The sequence below is a fragment of the Apis florea genome, unplaced genomic scaffold (assembly GCF_048593485.1).
Source record: "Apis florea isolate Af1SG1 unplaced genomic scaffold, ASM4859348v1 contig_2839_pilon, whole genome shotgun sequence".
Classification (NCBI taxonomy): Eukaryota; Metazoa; Arthropoda; class Insecta; order Hymenoptera; family Apidae; genus Apis; species Apis florea.
Window position 1 is genome coordinate 1,552,542 of NW_028256653.1, and position 21,242 is coordinate 1,573,783.

The 21,242-nt window shown below is 42.5% G+C and overlaps 1 protein-coding gene across 8 annotated transcripts in view; it reads left to right on the top strand.

The window, feature by feature from the left end:
* The window catches only part of gro (TLE family member transcriptional corepressor groucho), an 87,627-nt gene that overhangs the window by 16,838 nt on the left and 49,547 nt on the right, over window positions 1-21,242 (top strand). For 4 of the 8 annotated variants that reach the window (XM_086907311.1, XM_012486829.2, XM_012486835.2 and 1 more), the window contains 3 exons: window positions 3,429-3,535; window positions 6,562-6,637; window positions 16,645-16,689. In XM_086907311.1, coding sequence (XP_086763437.1) covers window positions 3,429-3,535; window positions 6,562-6,637; window positions 16,645-16,689 — 228 coding nt within the window. The remainder of the gene's footprint in view (window positions 1-3,428; window positions 3,536-6,561; window positions 6,638-16,644; window positions 16,690-21,242) is intronic. The other 4 variants (XM_012486830.2, XM_003693884.3, XM_012486832.2 and 1 more) reach the window with 3 other exon arrangements.

The window sequence follows — 21,242 nt, forward strand, 5'->3', positions numbered from 1 at the left end:
GACGGCTTATATGGGGAGGGGAAGAAAATTATTGAAAAATTGATTTTTAGCATTCGTAACCCTTTTGATCAGCGGCCGAAGCAACGACGCGTGGCCTCATCTTGCGTGTACGGCTCGCTACGAATACGTGCGATTGGTTAAGCTCAAAGGGCGAAATCCGATAGAAGTCGTCGTCGTCGAACAAACGAGCGAAAAAAGAAAGAAAGAGAGGGGAGGGGGAAAAAAAAGAAAAATAGGGAGAAAGGGGAGTAATTAAAAAAGAAAAAAAGTAGAAGGGAGACGTGATGTAAGAGGGTAAATTGATGTCTTGTGCTCGTATCGATATTATCGATATTATTTCTTCGTGTCGTGCGTGGAATTTGGACGGATAATCGTTTAATTAATCGCTTGGATTTGGAAGGGAATCGTCCGACGAAGATTTGAAAAGTACGCGGTCTCGCTTTCGTTTTCTTTTCGTTAGGCAGTTTATCCCGTTCGTGATATTGATTTTTTTTTTTAATTTGGAAAAAGGAAGAACAAGATATTTCTTCTGAACACGGAATATCTCGTTTAAAGTTTCACTCATAGAATTTGTAATTATTATTTTTCGTCAAACTTGGATACTGTCTTATCTCAACAATTTAATTTTTTTTCTCGGATAGGAATATATAAATAGGAAAAAACTTGTTTCAAAACAATTTTTCACGAAAAATTTAATTAGAACAGTGTGTATACTTATTTCACGCGAAAACGATGTAATTTCGTGTTATTTTAAACTTCAGAAACTTTAATATCAAACTGTCAAATCAGATTATATTACAATTCACAGAATATTTCGTAAAATCTTTTATAATTTTCATAATAAATATAAATGAGTTTCTATTTTCTTTCTCTACGTATTCTCATAAAAATCGCTAAATATCAAATCGTTATTTCAATTCGATACAAAATCGTGTAAGCCTTCCATAATACGAATAAAAACTTATTTCCTTCTATCTTGAATTTAGAAAAATAAAAAAAAAAGGAGACGTATTATAAATTTTCGGAAATTTTCTTACTACATGTTCTCACGAAAATCCATAATTCTTATGGCTTCAAGAAGAAGAAGAAGAAAAAGAAGAGAAAAAAAATTACAATCGGCTAATTACATTACATTGTATTAAACGAGACGAGAATTGAAAAGGATTGAAGATTCGGTATTGATATCGGGGAATTATGGATGGGAACACGTTGGTGAGGTGGCGCGCGAGAATTTTCATGAAAACGAATTGCCGTTGGCCGTATCACATAACGGATATGCGGCGGGTTAACCATCGGAACAACAACCTGTTCGATGACTGTTCCGTTTGATGATTGCAACAAGTGAGGCCCACACCGCCGTCCTCTTCCCCAACCTGTTCCCAAACCATTTTACCACCGACAGCCACTCCCCGTTTCGAATTCAACAAGTGGCCAAATCATTCTACGCGAGACTACTCGCGTAGCGTCGAAAAACTGGAATTTTCCGAGCGGCGCGGACAGTCATTGACCATTTAACGCCCCGTGTCCCGTGATATTTCTCTTTATCGGCAGATTTCGCCACCCGAAATTCCTCTCTTTCTCTCATTTTCGTTCGGTTCTCGCGCCGATATCGATATGATGATGCGACCCGTAACCGTATCCGATTAATGATCTGATTGGAAAATGGAATTCCATCCTTTTCCGAAGCTTTTCCTCGCTTTTCGCGTATAATAGTAATAATGATAATAATAATAATAATAATAATAACAAACGTTTATATCGAGTTTCAATTCGAGTGGTATAATTCTGTCGGCAGAATTTCACCCGCGAGGATAAAAATTATCGAAGGATTCGTCGTTTCCAATCCAGCATGGATGAGGATAAAATTGTTCGATTCGAGCGTAGGTAAAAAAAATATGAAACGTTGATTTTGAAAAATTTCGAAGAATAAAAAAATTTCGCACAAACAAACTTTTTTTTACCCCTGAATGAAATCGATTGAAAGGAAAAAGATTGCGTATACATCTTAATATCCCCTTAATATAATGCTACCGCGTTTCGTCGAGCGTGCTTACGATTCAATTCGATTCGACAACACCGCGAAGGGATATAACAAGTATAAGAAGGAGACGGGCGCGTGTGTAACGTAATCATTACTGTCATCGGAAAGCCCGATCCTTTTCTCTCCGTAATTTCAACCGGCGTCGGTGTATACGGGCGGTTGAAGAACCCGTAGACACAGACCTCGTGCTACCTGGTGGAATGGGTCTCATTAAGAACGCCTTCATGGCCCTTCATCCTTGCCTCTTCAGGCCTCGCCTCGCCTCCCCCTCCCAGCCCACGGAGTCGCTCCGTCTTTTATACCTGGATGCCCTCTCCTCCCCCGTTTCCTAGCCTCGGTTTCTGTGTTTGCGTGCGCCTTATGCGGTCGAAGGCCATTTGATGCTGCTGGTTGCTTGTCATCTTCGACTTTAACCTCGTTACGATTTTACAGTCGTTTCTGGAACGAACGAACGAACGAACGTATATATATATATATGTATATACTGCTCGTGGTTTCCTTTAAATTCGGATTTGTTAAGATTTATTTCGAATTTATTCCGCGGTTTCGCCGACCTAAGGTCCGATGTTGTGCCTTTCTCTCTCTCTCTCTCTCTCTTCTCTATTTCTCTATTTCTCTTCCACGATTTCCGGCGTAACGAGATTTCTTCGACGTTGCCTGGTACACCCTTTAACGAGTTTTTTTCCCCCCCTCTCTCTCAGGTGTATTTCGTAAATAGAGTTCCATCCGTTGCGGCAAGACTGTTATCGTCGTATCGTCTGTTCGAATTGTGTTGCGACTCGATAGAAATCTTGCTTGTTAACTCGCCCGGTCTTCTTACCAAGGGGGGAGGGAGGAACAGCGTTTTTTTTCAATACCTGGATGTCGATGCCACTTCTGAAGCGTATCGCCTCGAATGGAATTTAACGGGATGATTAATACGAAATCTTGCATTGTAAATCTTGTTTGAGTAATCTTCTCGTAACGTAGGATTCTTTCGCGGTGATATTTTCCACGGTGAATGCACTCCTTGAAAATATTTCCCTAAGAAATCTCATTAACGAAGCGGACGCGATCAAAAACGAAGGATTCTTTTACTTAAAATTATCCATTATCTCGACTCGACTATATAGAAATAATGATACTTGAACGAGCCTTCGATGATTGATCATCGATAACAGATCCAATAGAGACGTAGAGAAATCTTGCGTAACAAATTCTTCTCCGCGAATCGAAGCGAATGTTAACGCGCGCATGCAACACGGTCGCAACAACCATAACTCCGTTCTTTCTAGCTGATCTATTTTTCGTTCTTTGTCGCGGCTGCTTTCGTCGTGTATGCTAATCGAATTCTCTTCTCTTATTTTTCCCCCTTTTTCTCCCCCTCCCCCCTCTCTTTTTGTTGCAGGGTGGCGGAGGAAGCGGCGGGGCTGCGGGAGGGCTGAAATTCACGGTGGCTGACACTTGCGAGAGGATCAAAGAGGAATTCAATTTCATCCAGCAACAGAACCACTCGTGAGTCTTTCTCTTTTCTTTTACTCGCCTCTTCTCCTCCCCTCTCTCCCCCCTCCCCCTCTTTGTTTTTCTTCCCCCTCCTCCTCCCCCTCCTCCTCCTCCTTCCCCCTCCCCCTCCAGTTTTCTCGTCTATTCATCCCTTCCGTCTTCGCCGCGTTCTCCGAGAATCCACGATTATTGACGCCGATGCTTCCCCTCCCGCCTTTCCTTTCCTTCCCTCCCTTTCCACCATCCCCCGTTTCGAGGTCGCCTCGAGGAACCGCCATCGCTTCACGCTGTTGCACACCGACCTCTTCCACGCTCTCTCTTTCTCTCTCTCTCTCTCTCTCTCTCGTCCACTTGTCTCCTCCGCTCCTCGAGAACGCGGGTCATCGGGGGATGGACATCGGAGTGCGTTTGAGGGAAAAAAATTCTTCGAGAATTATTTTTTTCTTTCCAACTCGAAGAATGACTCGATACCAAAAAAACTAAAGATTTTTTCGCGTCTTATATCAGAGACGATTTGAAATGAAAAATATATATATATATGCGGATGAGACGCGGTCCTAACTAACGAGAAACTCTACGTTCTCGAGATGTCTTTTATCCACCGAATTCTTACCGAACGGGTAAGTGGTGACAAGTATCGGGGGAAATATCCTCTTTCCTCCCCCCTCCCCCCTCCCCCCTCTCACCTTGGGAAAATCTGGAACCGCGCGGCAAAGAAGAAGGGTTGGGCGGGCGCGATGCGAACGATTTATGGTAATTGATTATCGAGGCGGGGACACGGTAATTAATCGACGTTCCGCCAAGTAGTATCCAGATGCGCTATAACCGTTAACGTTATTGGAACACCGCTCACTTTCGTGCCTGGGGGCGGGAGGGGGAGAGTGGAGGGCGGCGGCGGCGGCGGCGTGTAATGGGACCGTGTGTACAAATGTCTGCGTTTACGTATCATTAATTATCTAGCGTGGCGCACTTGCGATACCGTTGAAACCGTCGGATGGACGGTTAAATTTGCGTTTCGTTGTTAACGCTCGGCTACTACGTGCCCGCGTACCGACCAACCGCGGCTTGCCAACTCGCGAGTTTCCGCTGCGAAACCCCGTTTCGGGACGACCAATTTCCCTCCCCCGTCGTAATTCCGCCTCTATTAGATGGGGGCAAAAACTTGTCTCACATCTCTTCTCCTTTGCTTGTTTTTTTCTCGAACAGTGATTTTTATGGAGGATATTATTGAAGGATTGTTGCTTCAAGAGTTGAACGCGTAATGTCATTTTGTATTGGTTGTTTGTATTGAGAAGGAAATATTGAGTTCTTTTTTTTTTTTCTTTTTTAACGAGTAGTTAGTTAGTTTACTTGGTGCAAATCGTTCGATTTATTTTAAAAATAGGTTAAATTTGCCGGCTTATTGCAAGGAATATGAGTGATAACGCTTCTCGTTTCGATTTAATCGGTCGTTGAGTAATCATTGGTAGAAGTAGAATTATTAGCATTATCGTAATGGGCTTCGACATAAAATAAATAACAAGAAGCGGGATTACCTTCTATGCTGTTATCAAAGTGTATGACATTTACAGTTATTGTATAAAATTAATTTTCATTAAACACGTGGTGTATGATATATCAGTAAGCAGATACTGATCAAACTTTTGCATCTATTTAATGCTCTTTTAATGATATTTTACGACGCGAAAATATTGCTTCTCCTCGAGGGGAGAAAAAAGAAAAAAAATAGGATATCGCAAAGTGCGTTTAACCCATTCGAGATAATTTTCGCTGCAGGGATTTTAAGACGTAAGACGATCTTTCACGAATTCGCGTTCTGAAGACCGTGTATCGTGAATTACACGTCCTCTCCTTTCACTTTCATATTCGACTTTTTTTTAAATACTACTTTTAAAGTGATATCAATTATATCAATTCTTTTATATTCTTGTTTTATCAATTGTATAAAATAATGCGGGATACACGAAAGGTTTTGATCAGATTAAGTAATTGGATTCGATATTTTATTTCCTAACCGGTGATCAAGATCGCGATAAGTTGTCGATTTTATAAAATAGATTTCAAATAAAATTACGTGGAAATTATTTTAAATTGAGCATACATTTCATAAAAATTAATTTAAAAAAAAAAAATAATAATATTTCATATTTACACACGATTATATAAAAGTTTCTTTTCTTCTACTCGGAAAACTTCGAACAATTTGCACGCTCACGTCGAAAATAAACGATCGTGCGAAACGATTGCAAACGCGGGGTTAAAATAGTCCCTCGTTCTCCTCGCCAAATAACGAACGTAGAATATTTGCCAAAAATGTCCTCCCCTTTATTCATAACCGCTACTCTTTTCCTCGCGTATTTTCAACCGTTGGGTCGGTCACCGCAACCGCTAACGCCGCTATAATCTCATTCCACCTTATATTTCCTTCGACTTTTTCGCCGTACAACTCGATCTTACTTTCCACGGACGCACCATTCGTCTCTCCTCCTCCTCCTCCTCCTCCACGAATTCAAGATGCTGCAAATCCCAAAGGGAAAGGCAACGGTGTTGCCCTACGTGTATCTACGCTACGCGCGGGGGTGTCGTGTTCCAGGTCAAGTGGCGCGCGAACGGTGGACGATTCTACGTGTAAAAATGGGGCAGAAGGAAGAATAATAATTCCGAGATCGAGAAGATCGAGTTTTCAAAATTTGTTCGAATCGAAACAAGGGAATTTAGTTAATGGAATAATTTATGGAATATCTGAAAAGTCACCACTCTAGTCTCGTGTATAAAATCTGCTATTGATAATTCAGATTTGACTTGGTTCCAATTGGATCGTTTTCAAATTTAATCTTCTCGAAAGTGAAACAATTGTGATTTTTCGACTTGTACCACTCGTTCTAAAACGTATATATATATATATGTATATATATTTACTTATAGACTATTTATACACACTACGTGGCACACTTAGAAATACATATAATCGAGAAAAGTGTGCTCACAATTCCCGCTTTAACGCGTGTCTGATCGCTCAATCGCTTTTCACTTTTCAGACTGAAGATCGAATGCGAGAAGTTGGCCAGCGAGAAGACCGAGATGCAGAGGCATTACGTTATGGTAAGGCACTTTGTAAGTTCGTTTTCACGTCTTTTTATCTTCTCACAACACGTTACACACGCGTTATACACACGTTATTCGAAAAGATCGCTCGAAGAATCGTATTTCCAATTGGCATATTTTCCATCCAATATGATAACACGATGTAATAATTTCCAAGAATCGAACGGAATCGAATGGACAAAACGGCAAAACTCGATCGACAAAGCGACGAATCTAGGAAAGGAAGATTTTTCACGGAAAAATTTCGATTAAGATTGGGAACAACAACGATCCCAATGGGAGAAATTTCTTTCCAATGAGAAGAGAGTTGCACTCCCTAGTTGCACGCGCTCCTATTGCGAAATTATCGATGAGGGGCGGGGGGAGGGGGTAATCGTAGCCACAGGAATCGGGTTTTATAAGCAACGAGGTTACAGGGCCATTATTGAGCTCGGTAATCTTTGTCGCGACCCTACCAACCTAGGAGAAAAACGATCGATATTGTTCCCCGCTTCATATTGCCGGCTCTTCGATTCAGTTCCCATCAGCACGGAGGCAATTAGCTCAGCCAACCGTGCTAATCGTATCGTCATCGGTAAGGAGCTTAACTTGGACTTACCTATATTAAAGTGTGGCATTAACGTGGGCCAAAGTATTTTGCCACCGTCGAGTCCATTTCATTTCTCGCTCCTTTTTCAAATATTTATCGGCACAATTCCTTGCCCTGTTATCATTCTGGCTCTTCCTGCTGCATGCGCGACCAGGAGGATCTTGAGGGGAGGTGAAAAGGAGAGATAGATCGGAAAGAAAAAAAGAACAAATTTTGAATTTGGTTGGTGCGCGATACAAGTTTTGATTTTAATTTTTATTTTTACTCTTTCAACGAGGAACGATTTGAGAAAAATTCTCCGCTTTGCCATTTTATAACATTACATTAGGAACGTGAGGATGGGTTTTGGATCGTGAATTTTCTTCCCCGCGGTTCAATTCGATCGGTGATTAAGGAAAAATTAACGGGAGCAAAAAGTGTTCTAAACTGCCCTCTATCTTTTATCATCGGTGGTCAATGAAACCGATACTTTCGTTCTTACTTTCATTATTTCTCGTTCAACGTGTTTTCATCTCGCGATGTATCTCTTTGAAAATAGAGGAAATTGAGTTTCTTGTGAATTTTCGCCGGATCGAATTTATCGTTGGGAAAATTAAACGAGGAAATATCTTTCCTTCTTACGTCGCTTATTCCTCGTTTCGTCCTTCTCTTGAATGCTAATGAGAGAGAATCCTTTAGAGAATTAATTAAACGGTTATCTCGATACCAAGCTGCGATACCAGCCAAAATTACATAACAACCATTCGCAATTGTTTTCCTTATAATGGTGGAAAAGTACCGTCGAATTCGGAAATACCGATTATAAATATATTAAAGTGTTATTTAAAAACGTTAATTGATAGATAAGAATAAAAAAAATTATCTCTTTTCGACGAATATGTTATCGTTATTAAATATCTTCTCAAATTTTTCCCTCGATTTCGCATTCCACGCATTTATCACAATCTCACAACAGAAGCAAGGAGAAACAAATAAAGAGCGGAAGAGAAGAGCAGCAGACTGTCTTGAAATTTAGAAATAGGCTGCAAGACGTTTTTCCAAGACTTTTCTTTCCAACCAATTTGCATTCCCCGTCTCGCTTCCTCGTTTCTACTTCGTAATTACCCGATTATGCCAGAGTAAAATACCATCCCCGCCCTACCACTTCTATTTATCTCGAGCGTTAAGACGGCGTTTTCCTTGCGAGAAGGCAATTTTCGCGTGTTTTGATAAGTCCTGTAAGGGAATACGGAGAGAGGAAAAGGGGACAGCCGGTTGCGTTCGAAAGAAAAAGAAATCGGGTCGTCCCCTTTATTCTTCCCGTGTATATAAATTCACCGATATTCGAGAACTGTGCTTTTATCCTTCCCGTTATGCGGTTTCTGTAAACTGTTCTCTCTCTTTCTCGTCGTAGGGTCAACAACCCCGTGGCTGTACAAACCCACGTTTCAGGATTGCACAATCCTGCACACCCTTCTCCTAAGGGAAAGAGGAAGAAAAGAAAAAAAAAAAAACCCACGTACGAAGAAACCTCCGATTATTTTAAAACATCGCCGACGAAACACCGCACCTCGAGCATTATCTCGCGATTCGTTGATCGTTTCGCCCACGAATCTTCCTTCTCTTCCCTCTTGCGCGGATTATTTCTCGACGTCGAGCAATAATGCTCAGTCATTTTCGTGAAAGAAAGAGCGAGCGAACAGAAGAAGAGGAAGAAGAAGAAAAAAAAAGAGAAATGCAAAAAGAAGGGGAGGGAAAAAGGAGAGAGAGAGAGAGAGAGAGCGAGAGAGATGATAGAGCGAGATGAGAAAAACGAGGGGAAAAATGACGGGGGGGAGCAGCGTGCGGCATGTGCAATGATCGATCCGAAAGCGCGCGGAGCAGTTAGGCGACACGACTTCCATCGCAATCCCTCATCTCCCCCGGCTCGCGAGATCGTACGCCGATGTTAACTGTACGTTTGATCGTAATTGTCGCGAACTGTACCATCTCTGTAAACTGCTACACCGATGTGACACCGTGCAAGCAACCAAGCAGCAAGCTGGGCCGAGTGGTTGGGGCTCGAGGGGAGGGGAGGGGAGTGGGGTGTGGGGTGGCGGTGGGAGTGGATAAGGGGTGGGGGGTTGGAGGTGACAGAGGGGTTGATGGGGGTTGGGAGTTGAGCCGGTAATCGATATCTCCAAAGTAAACGAAGAGAGGGAGCGAGAGGGAAGGGGGGAGGGGGAAGAGAGGCAAAAGCCGAGGGACAGGAGAGAGAAATGGAGAGAAAGACACGCGGCGCGAGGGTGGTGGAAAGGTGGGGAGGGGGAGAAGGACAAAGATGGAAGGAGGAGGCGACACGGGAAGGGCGGGGTGAAGGGGTGGCGTAGGGGAGGGGAATTAGAGACAGAGAGAGAAATTGATGTCGAGGGTTTGTCAACTACCGACAAGTATTATATACGTACGAGGCTGGCGAGGAGGAGTATTGGTGTAACGTATGTACAGGCTGCGAACGTGTCTCTGATATTCTAATTCCACCCCTGTGTATTCCAACCAGCCACCTTTCCATCCCTCCTACAATTCATCCTCCGCGATTTTCATTAGGGTAACGTGCCGCGTAAATCCGAGCGTCGCTTCAACTTTTTCTCTCTCTCTTTCTCTCTCTCTCTCTCGTTCTATCATCGTCTATTTCTCTTCTTCCCTTTCTTCTCTCTATCTATCCTCTCATCCCGGCTCCTCTTCTTTCCGCTACACCAACCGACACCCCGTGTTCCTTTTGTGAACTTCAACGCACGGATCATCGCCTCGCGACACGTTCTTATCCGATACACCTCCCCTCCTCGACGAGAACTCGTTATGTTCGCGGATTTTTCGTTTAAACGACTGTGAATGAATTTCTCCGTCGATTGTGTGTGTGTGTGTGCGCGCGCGCGCGTGTGTGTGTATATCTCGAATAATTCGATCGATCGATGAGAGAACCGATCGCGATATGTTGTTTGCCCGATCATAGTTCATAGGTCATCGGAAGGCAATGTATGTATCCAATGTATTATATACCGGAGAATCCATCTATTTTTTATCGCTCAATAACCTTCCCCTTCCCCCCCCCCCCTCCCGCGTTGTTCCATTTTTATCGCGAAACGACGAGGAGGAGTATCGTTAAATTAATTTCCTGAAAAGTATCTAGCGGTGGTGGTGGCGGTGGTGGCGGCGGTGGTGGATTTATTTCCTCTCTATTTTATTTGACACTTTAGAAAAAGTTGTTAAATCGATAAGGAATTAATTCGATTTTTATTATGAAAAGCGGGACCGTTCCACGGGGGAGGAGGGGGAGGGAAAGACGCGAAAAATATTCTTATGAAAGCAGCAGGCTGCCGTCGGTGCGGCACGTTTTTCACCCTTTGAAAACGCAGACTTCCCCACGTTTTCCCTCTCTTTTTCTCGCTCCCTGCTACTTTTTCCCGCGCTTCTCCTCCTCCTCCTCCTCCTCCTCCTCATCCTCTACCACCCCTTCCTTTCCTCCACCCTCTTTATCTCTATTTCGTTTTTCCGCAGCGTAACAAATTAAACATAACCCACATCCTCGGGGCACGTTTCTTGATTACTTCTTGTTTTTCCCGTTTGCGTTCACCGTCTGCTTCTTTTTACAGATTTTATTTCCGCCTTTGAAGTTTCCACCGTGCAATTTAGTGTTTTTGTTTTTTCCACCCACCCCTTTTCACCGACGTTTACGAAGTTTCATAACGGTGCACCAACGTCCGTGGGGTTAACTGTTTTCACGAATTTCCGTCCCTCCCTCTTCCTCCCTTCGTCGATGGTCTCTGCCGGTCTTTCACTTTTTCTTTCCTTTTTTTTTTTCCTTTTCTTTTTTTTTTTTTTTTATCCTTTTTTTACTTCTTTCCCGAAATCCTTTTCCATTCTCTCGTTTTTCTCTTTCTTGTTTTTTTTTTTTCTTTTTATCCTCCTTTTCCTTTCCTCTCTTTGCGCGGCAAAGTCTCTTACTATTCAATTTTCTTAACGCTACCAATGTCGTAACAACCCCCTTCCCCAACTTTGCGACTTGTGCCTTCGACGTTGCTATCGATTTCACTTACGTCGACGCGCATCCCTTTTCCATCGCTTTACGATCCCATTCACCCCTTCCGAGGAAGGGAACAAGAATTAACCGCAGGAGCAAATAAATTTTTCTTTTTCTCTCCAGCGCATTCTTTCTCTATCTCTCTCTCTCTCTCAATTTCCAACTTCAACGCTCATCCTTTCCCTTCCTTTCCTTTCCTTTCCTTTCCTTTCTTTTTGTCGTCCCCCACAAAGAGCGTCTTTGCCTCGCCTTCGGTTATTCCCGCGATCGAGTTTGACTGATTAATTATCCATTACTCGTCGTAACGTTGAAACGCGAGAACTTGCGGAAACACGAAGAAAGAACGAAAAGGAGAAGCAAAGGGAGGAAAAAAAAAAAAAAAGAAAGAAAGAAAGAAAAAAAACAGGAGCGACAAGATGGAAGGAAAGTATGCGTGATGGTGTGATGCAGGTCGAGCAAAGAGAAGAGAGGGAGAGGAAAAAAAAGAAGAGGGGATGAGGAATGGAGAGACGTGGAAAGATATCGCTTCGAAGAGCGAGAGAGCGAAAAGGGGCGACATAGAGAGAGAGAGAGAGTAGGCGGCTCAATCACCCTAGCAAAGGCTCGCTACTAAAAGATCCATATCGAATAACCGGAGGGGGTGAAATTATCGGTACAACCCCTATTATTGGGTTCTGAACCACGTGAAAATAGAAAAGGAAAGGTTGGCAGATGAGATCGATACGGATCCCCCCCTCCACCACAGAGCCGCAGAGAGAGAGAGAGAGAGAGAGTTTCTCTTCATCCGATTATCGACTTGGCCCGGCCAACTCTTTTCTTCGTGTTTCGGGCGAACCGATATGTACGGCGATGCGGCCAAGAAGCATTTTATTACGTCGCGAATCGAATTAATTCCCGTCCAGGATGTCGATAACGCGCAATTTAGGACGCGGTCTTCCGTCTCTAGTCGATAATCGCCTCGAACGATACGATATCGTCCTTCTGACGATCTGTTTAATCGATCGTCGCGTGTGCAAGTCGACATTCGAACTGGTTTCGAATCGTATAAATTGGGTATGAATTTGAATGTGAGATTGCGGGAAAAAAGAAAGAAAGAGAGAAAGGGAATGATTCCTCGAAGAATGAAATTCTTCGATATCATTTTATTACTTGTTTAATTATTGCGTTGAATTATCGCGTTAAATTTATTGAAAATAATTTTTAATTTTATCGATAGCGATAAAATTATATATATATATATATATATATCTATATATATGTTGGAAGGGAAACGAGGCACGTAGGCAGTTAAATAATTATTGAATTGAATTAATTAAATATTTCTGAAACTAACAGTCCGAATCGTCCAATTGAAAATGAGCAATTTATGTATAATTTGTTTTGACGAGATATAGAAGTCTAAGTAGAAGTGTATATTAAATTTTAATGACTGATCACTTAAAATTTTTTTCTCTATCAGATAAAGATAAAGTTTGAACCTAAATTATTTTCCAATCTTTTCGAATCGTTTTCCACGTGTATCCACCACGTGACCGTGAACAGCCATGAAATTGAAGATAAATTCCATTCCCTCCGATTAACACGGCCGAAGGAGCGATTTGTTAATTCCTGTTCGAATGTCTGTTATCACGAACGGATATGGAATAAGTTATATTTGATCGGGTGTCGTTCTTTTTCCTCGGCTTCTTCCATTTCTATCGTTGAACTTCGCATAATACGCCGTCAAGTTAATTGATTGCGTTCATTTAAAATTCATCTACCTTCCGGCGGATGATCATTCTCGTTAATAATTAATCGTTTTCGATTAAATACACGTCGAACGACCGGAAGTCATTTAACATATTTCGAAATTTCTTTTCATAATTTATGTTTCTAGCATAATAAATATAATAATGTGTTTCATAAAAAAATAAATAAATGGATAGTTATATACATAGTTTAAGAATAAAATTTCTCGAAAATCACCCTCGATATTTATTTATTTTTTTTTTTTTTTATTCTTAGACTTCTTTAACTTTTGCTGGAAAATAGAAATTCATCGAAGAAATGTGGAGACCGATATTATTAAAATATTCAATGCAATTTAAAAAAAGAGGATGGAAAGTGTTTTATTTTATTCAGAATCTGCTGTTAGATTTATCAGCAGATTCTTATGGAGTGACGAAAAATTTTTAAACGTAAAAGAAGTTTTCAAAGTTTTTCCCGCTTCTGAAAGAACACGAAAATTCGATTAACGCGAGATCAACATTTCCGCTGCTATTAACGCACGCGTTGTATTTCTTCCATCAATTTTTTTCAATAATGAAACTGACGCAGTTGCACTTGCATCTTCGAATATTCGTCATACCACGTCTTCACGTTTCAAAAAGATGATATTAAATCACTCTCACAGCTTATTAATATCGCGATTAGAATCTCTTCCTATGTTAAAAAAGCTTTCAAAAAGCTTTCGTTATTCTCGTGTCAAAAGTATCCCAAAAAAAAGTCTTAACGAACAGAGATCCAATACTCCACTTAAATATTTATCTCTCGTGTAATCGTGTCGATACACTTCACATGATTAAATGGAATGACATATAATATAATAAATTAATGTACATTCATCTTCGTTACAAAAAAAAAAAAAAAAAAAAAAAATAAAGATCGAGAAACGATGACATCATGACGAAAACACGCGTAGGAGTAAGGGCTTAACCGTTTCCGGTTACCTCAGCCGGATCGTCATCACGGGTCTTTCATCGTGATTATATCGACTGAATTATTAAGTCGGCGTATTTCCGTGGCCGATGCTATCGATCTCACTCGAGTAGAGTATCTGTCGAGCGACGTGTGCGCTTTCTCTCGAAGCCAACCGACCCCCCTTCACCCCCCGAAGCCATTCGTCCCGGAACGAGGGGCTAAAGGCGGACACGCAGCGCTAAGCGACAGCCACTAACCGATTTACGATCGCGCAAGCGCGCTCACGAATCGTATGATACGATGCACTTTACCGGAACACGGGTCGAACCCCCCCTCCTCCTCTTCCTCCTCCTTCCCCCTCCCTTCAGCTTTCCGTTCAGACCGAGGACGTGACTCTTCCTTTCTCTCCGTGCTTACCTCTGTTCCAACGTGGCCAGGGATTATCATCACTTTTGACTTACTTCCCTTCCCCCCCCCTCCACCGACCATTGTTTATGAATTTCACCGATGTTCGAGGCGCTCAACCGCCGATTTGAAACCACCGCGTGGCCATCTATAGGGATTTCGTTGTTGTTGCTCGTCGTAACGCTATAGAGCGCTAGAGGTCACTAGAGGATGATTTATTAAGCATTGAATAAGTGGATGGTATTTAGATGGTACACTCGAGATGTATTTCAATACAACGTACAATGTATGCTTATGCATAGTAGAAATTGGAAATTATTATTGGACGAAGAAATAAGAAAAAATTATTATATTATTCGTTCGTAAAAACGTTCAATTTCACGAAGAAGCAAGGTCTTAAAAAAAGGTCTTGGAAATAACCGAACCGTTCGTCCTCGTAATCTTTCACGAGTCGTGTCATCGTAAATTAATTATATAACAGGTATAAACGGTGGAATTTGCGTGTATATATATATATATATATATATTTTATGTAGCTAACTGGTCTCCGCATGCCCGGGAAGAGAACATTTTTACGAGCACTGGCTGTAACGCGCCAGGGAATCATCATTTCTCTGCCATAATGCAACCCAGAACAGATACCCAAGTGACTCGGGCTACTAACCAATTTACGATCAGAGACGGCCGTAGTTAGTTACCCAATTGGAATTGGTGTTCGAAAGAAGAATCTTACCGCAATTTTGCTCGTCTCGTTGGGGGAAAAGAATCTCGCTTCTCCCCTTTCTCTCTCTCTCTCTCTCTGCTTATACTTTAAAATGAACAGGTTCGTCGCGCTATCGACTTAACGTTCCTATCGAGAGGCGTCTCGGTTTCACGCGACAAATGAAACCGACTTTTTCGTAGACACCTAGACGATGAAACCTTAGCTCGATCGATCGTGTCGCGCGACGAGAAACACAAGGGTAATTTATTCGGTCGTTGGCGTCGTCGATAATCAATTTTAACCCTCAACCGGTGGGGTGAAATGCCTGTTACATAACTAGCCGGCTGAAGTTAATTTGCCCTCGATTACAAAGCACGACGGAATATCACCGATTTATCTGATTAAATACGCGGGCTGGAGCTTGGATTAAGTTGTCGCGAAAAGCATGTACGTATGATGGTAAGGGGGAAAAAAAGAGGTACGTAGGAACGTTAATTTATATCGTTATCGCGCGTTATTTGTATCGAGGATGCCCCCGAGAATAGAAAATGAACTTTATTACAATTTGAAAATAACTTATTAACAATTGTAAAATTTCTTTTTTAATCGACTCGACATTTTTCAAACAGTGCAACTTTTCCTACATTTGCGCGTACATCGTAAGCAGTTAGAAACATTCCAAGGAAACCCGTGTGGTATTATTTCCGACCGAGAGTATCGTTCAACAACGTTAAATCTGCCTAGGCAAGCAAACTAGTCGGATGATTTCGATGATTCGAATCGCAATGCGCTGTTGAAAAGGGACGAAAGTGGTGGCCGGTTGATCCGTGGATGAACGTTGTAATGATTCTTTCGTCTTGTACACGCTGCTCGGAGAGGAAGAAGTGAAGCGGGGAGGGGAAGGAGGTTCTCGTTTCGTCGAGATTTACGAGAAGCCTGTTGTATTTATTAAAAGTTTTGTTGAAACCCCCGACCGGGCTTCTCGTGAAAACTCTGAGACCGTCTGAAACGATATTGTAAAGAAACGGAAGTTAAGTATCGCTAATGAAAGAAACGACAGGGGAGGGGGCGCCGGTTTTAACCAACGTTTCCACCCCCTTTGAACCACCATCGACCAGGATTCGTTGTAAGTTATATACCATAACACGATCGGTTTAATTATAGAAAACTGTTAAAGTAATTTAACAGCCAGGTGTTACGAGATAGGATACTTTGCAAGAGTCTCGAGCTCTTTGCCGAAGAAATTGTATTTCTAATGGAGTACAACAACGTCCTTTTTTTTTTATCGTAAATAAAAAAAAGAAATGACGCTTCGACATGTTTAATGTGTCGAGGCGGATCATCACGAAGGATTCTGATATTAAGACATTTCAGATATAAATCTTCTTTGAAAAAGATTTCGAATTATTAAGATTTCTTATTATTTTTATTCGGAAGTTTCGTGAAATGAGGGTAAACGTAAAAATTTCGCAGAATTGGATTAAAAAATGAAAGTTAAATATCGTCAGAATCCTTTAAGAGATTAAAATCTAATTTCATCTCGATTCACCCGAAGAATCAAGGCGAAGAAAAACGACGAAATAACATTTCCCTTTCTGTTACAGTACTACGAAATGTCTTACGGCCTGAACGTGGAGATGCACAAACAGGTAAGCGAGAATTCCCCTCCTACGTGGAGACAATTTCTTTCCTTGTCATTCGTATTCATGCAACGAGGAAGCCTCTTTATCGCGAACGAGGACCGAAAAACACGTATATATATATATAGACGAAAGTTGCACCCATCCCCTCCATTTTTCACCAACCAAGTTTCAAACGTTAAGCCCTCCTCCTCCGCTTAAAGAATGTCGGCCTGATTTCTATCGCGCCAGGGGAGTTTAAGGATCAAAAGATTTCTCGTTAATTAAGTTCGGAATATGTCGGCCGATCCCAACGGTGTCTAACGGCCAGCCAACCCCATGGTCGGCAAAAACGAAGGGGGTGACGCCGCATCTGGCCCGGGAAATCGTGTAATTTTGGCTAATTAGGGGAAACACTGGGCCACCATCCCCCTTCCGTCAGCAATTTTCTTAAAAGCGACCACGACCCCTCGTCGCACGCGAACCCGGTTAGATCTCTCTCCCTCTCCCCCTTACCTCCCGTTTCCCGTAAAACAGAGGCGAGGAAGAGAGTCCTAAACTCTCCCCCAAACAACCCTCCCTGCGACGAGAGGCGAGCTGATATTCATTAGCATTAGCGGCCGATCATTTCTCACCCTTGTACCCAGGGGCGTTGCTTAATGGGGTGCAAGCCTGGGGACAGGGGTGCAAGCAGGGATGGATACATCATCCTCGTCGCCGAATAGGCCGCTCCACCATTAAATCGGCGCGAAATTGTGTCCGGTGGCTCAAGTGGCAAACTAGTTAGCCCGGGACGCTTTTATAGGGGAGGGGGGGAGGGGAAGGGAGCGTTGTTATTCCAATTGACACGTTCCACGACCCTTGAAACGGTAATTGGGCACCGTTCCCTTCCACGATTTATACCGTATTTTTTTTACCGTTATTCGAGGAGGAGGAGATACGCGGTTTTCAACATTCGCGATTGATTCGATAGAACACGCGTGAAAAAAGTGATCGAAAAGTCGAAGAAGCGATTAAGGATCGAGAGAGGTAGGAAAGCACCGACGAAGCTTTGTTGTCCCGATCGCGCGGGAACGATATACTGTTTTGGGGGGGAGGGGGGAATGAGAATAAGTGGTTATTCGATACGCTCGTATAATTGCTAATGGACGCATAGGGGGGTAATAAAGGCGAGGGAGTGGGAAACGGAAAATCGCCAGGAAATCAATCCTCGTCGGGCGACGTGCCGGCGACGACAAATTGCGTCGAACGCGGTGGGTTCGCGTAACACCGAACCTCTACTCTCTCCAGACTCTCTTCTAACGCTAATTAGAGATGAAGAAACGAAAACGTTATTATCCGGTTCCTTGTGCCGGGTCGATCGGGTTAATTAGGCCTCGCGACAACTCGTTACACGTGTTTTGTCGAGGATGGCCGATTTTTTTTCACCCCCTCCCCTCTTTCTTTGTATCGTGTCGTGTATAATAAAAGCTCGGTTTTGGAAGTTTTATTTAGAGGATGCTCGTTGTTTTTTTAGTTATCGTTTATTCTTCTTAATTTCTTCTCAATCGTTCGCGAATTGATACGGGAATTTCGAAGAAGAATCGATTACGTTACCACTTTCTTTTTTTTTCTTCTCCGCTTCCACTTTGTCTCTTCCTCCGTTTCAGCGCGTTTCAGCGCGAAAGAAGGTTAGGAGAGGAGGAGAAGGAGAAAATAAATCACCCTCCGTTTGGTTGTCTCCGGCACTTAGCCGGCTTTCGAATCGCGGTCTTCGGTCCTCGCTCCTTTTCAATTTGAGCACCGAATGAAAACAATCTTCCTCTACGAGGTTAGGTCCTCCCATCCTCTCTCTCTCTCTCTCTCTCTCTCTCTCTCTCTCTCACCGACAACCCCTCTTTTACCCCTCTTTTTTCTTCTTTTCTCTTTTCTTTTTTTCCACCACGGCACGATTGGCGAGTCCCTCTGATTTCATCCTCTTCCTCGTCCTCTCGCTTTCTCTCCCATTAGTCCTGCCTCCGCTCTTCTCCCTCCTCCTCCACCCTCTTTCGTGTCCAACCCCTCTTACCAACCGCCCCAAGTCGACATTTGCCTCCCACTCGGCGGCCCGTTCGAGCCCGCAACCACCACTTTACCACTCGCTACTCGACTAACTCGAATTTGTTGGCAATGTCCCAGTTCTTATACGGGTCTTTCTCTCTTTTCTCCGCGCGCTCCTCTCCGAATAATCGCACGCCTGGATCACGGTGCTTTGTGGATAATTAGAGGGGATCGATTCGACGATTCGATTTTCTTAGAGGGGGAGGAAACCGATCGATTTTATACGAGGAGAGATTAGTCGAATAGATCTTTCTATTTTTCCAAGTGGAGGATTGTATGGTGAATTCATTTTCTTGTTTCCGTGAGAATTTATTTCGCCGATGAAAATTATCATATTTTTTTCGACTCGATTTCGAACAAATTGTAAATCTCTCCTCGATCGAGTTTTATAATAATTTCGAAATCGTGGATCTTGATCTTCCTCGCACGAATACGAAGCGTTCGCGTAAATCTGTTGAATCGACATTTCATCGAGGAACAAGGTTTTTAACGATCGTTAAGAGATTATTTTATCAAAAATTTTAATTCCATCGCTTATCTCGTCTTTGTTGCATTCGGTATTTAATTGCGAAACTATGTCCATTGGATACGATTTGATAAATCGTGTTACGCAATTACTGCTAGGATTTGCAATAGCTACTTTGATACGATTTGGTTTAATTCGATGTTGTGACACACAAGGGGTGGGGGGAGGGGAGACGTTCGTTTTGTTGATTTACGAATCGTTGAAAATGTTTCGTACATCGCAGCGCACGAAATTAATTATTATTGTAAATGATAATTTTTAATGCTCGGAAGATGCAATTTTTTCAATTACACGACGTGTGTTAATTATTTTTTTCTTTTCTTTTTTCAACGAGTCATCGATCTTAATTATTTCGGGCGCGTTGTGATTCGCGTTGTGATTTTTATGACGCAATCGGAAAATTAAATTCAAAGCGAAGAGAACGAATTTGGCACGTTCAACCAGAGAGGATTCATTGTGTCGCGTGTTTAATAAATTTCGCGATATCTAAATTTACTTGCTTGCATTTTCAGAAGGCGGTCTCCTCGAGATTTTAACGGGGAGAAAAAAAAAAAAGTCCACGTTTCGCAACTCGTATCGTATTTTCCTATTACATAAGTTCTTGACTATTGACCCAAAATTTGTTATTACTTACAATCTTAAATTCTGTAAATGCGTGTTATGCGCACATTCGAAATTTTATTTTTTTATCATTTATCGCGTTGCATAATGATAACACTTAATCCCCTTTTCTCCTTATATTGATCTCACAAACAAAATTCGTCAATTCGTCGCGCAAATTACCGCAACTTCGAAACTTCCCTTTCTTTCTCTCCAAAATATCCATTTTCGTAAGCACGCACAAGAATATCGCAATGAAATCGAGAGTTTCTCAATGGCGGAGCGGTTAGAACATCCGAAGAGAAAAAAGAAAAGTTAACAGCTAGTGGAGGTGTTCGATGGAGTTAAAAGTTGGCGGAATCGCGTAGGAGCGGCGGCACTCGACACGCGGCTGGAAACAACGAGGAGACAATGCCATCGAAAAAGGGGGCATTATTCTTACCTCTGATTAATTGTTCTCCCCCTTTTCCCCCCGGTTCCGCCGATTGTTTTGATTTTTCGAGGATGCTTCGACGACGACAACAAGCGCAACGTCGCTTCGAGATTTCTATCGGAGATGAGATTTTTTTTTTTTTCTCCCTTTTTTTCTCCCGAAATTTCGCGCGTTGCATCGCTCGAAAAAGAAGGGAGAAAAGGAAAAGAGGAGAGGGAGAAAAAAAGGAGGAATCGTAAAAAAGCGCAGCCAACCGTAAAAAAAAAAAAAAAAAAGAGAGAGAGAAAGGAAAATATGAAAGGAAAGTACGGACTAGGATAAACTGGCTCGCGTTAAGGGAGGGGAGGTTGAGATTTAGAAGGGGTAAAAGTGTCAGAGGGTTTGAAAAAGAATGCGCAAGCGACGAGGCTGGCACGCAACCACCGCTCTTTCGCTTCGTTCATCCAGCGAGAGACTCGCGGCGCACCTATCCGATAACGCTTATCGCTTAATTGAAAGGCTCGTCCTTGGGACTCGGTTGCGTGCTCGCTTCGTCCTGGTCAATTAAGCCACGATCTATGCCGCGGATCCGTCACGCTTGTGTGGATATTCCACGAGTTGCGCAGAAAAAGCATGCCACCTTCGATCACGGTACGTTACAATGCAACAGACCAATCAAAGATTTTTCTTGATCGGAAAATTTCGGTGTGAGACCTAAAAAAAAAATATCTATTAAACGCTTTGCATTTAGAATACCTTAAAATTCCTCCTTAAAAGAAAGAAAGAAAGAAAAAAATCCTCGCCATCGATGATCGTATCGTTGAAACGTCGTTTCGAAGAGAACGAGATGCTATCTGTTAAGTAGCGGTTACCGATCTTGGAATTCCGGAAGATCACCCCTCCGAAGAAGAATATTCGTATCGCCGTGGGCGTTCGTCGATACAAGAGTAACTACCATTTCCCATC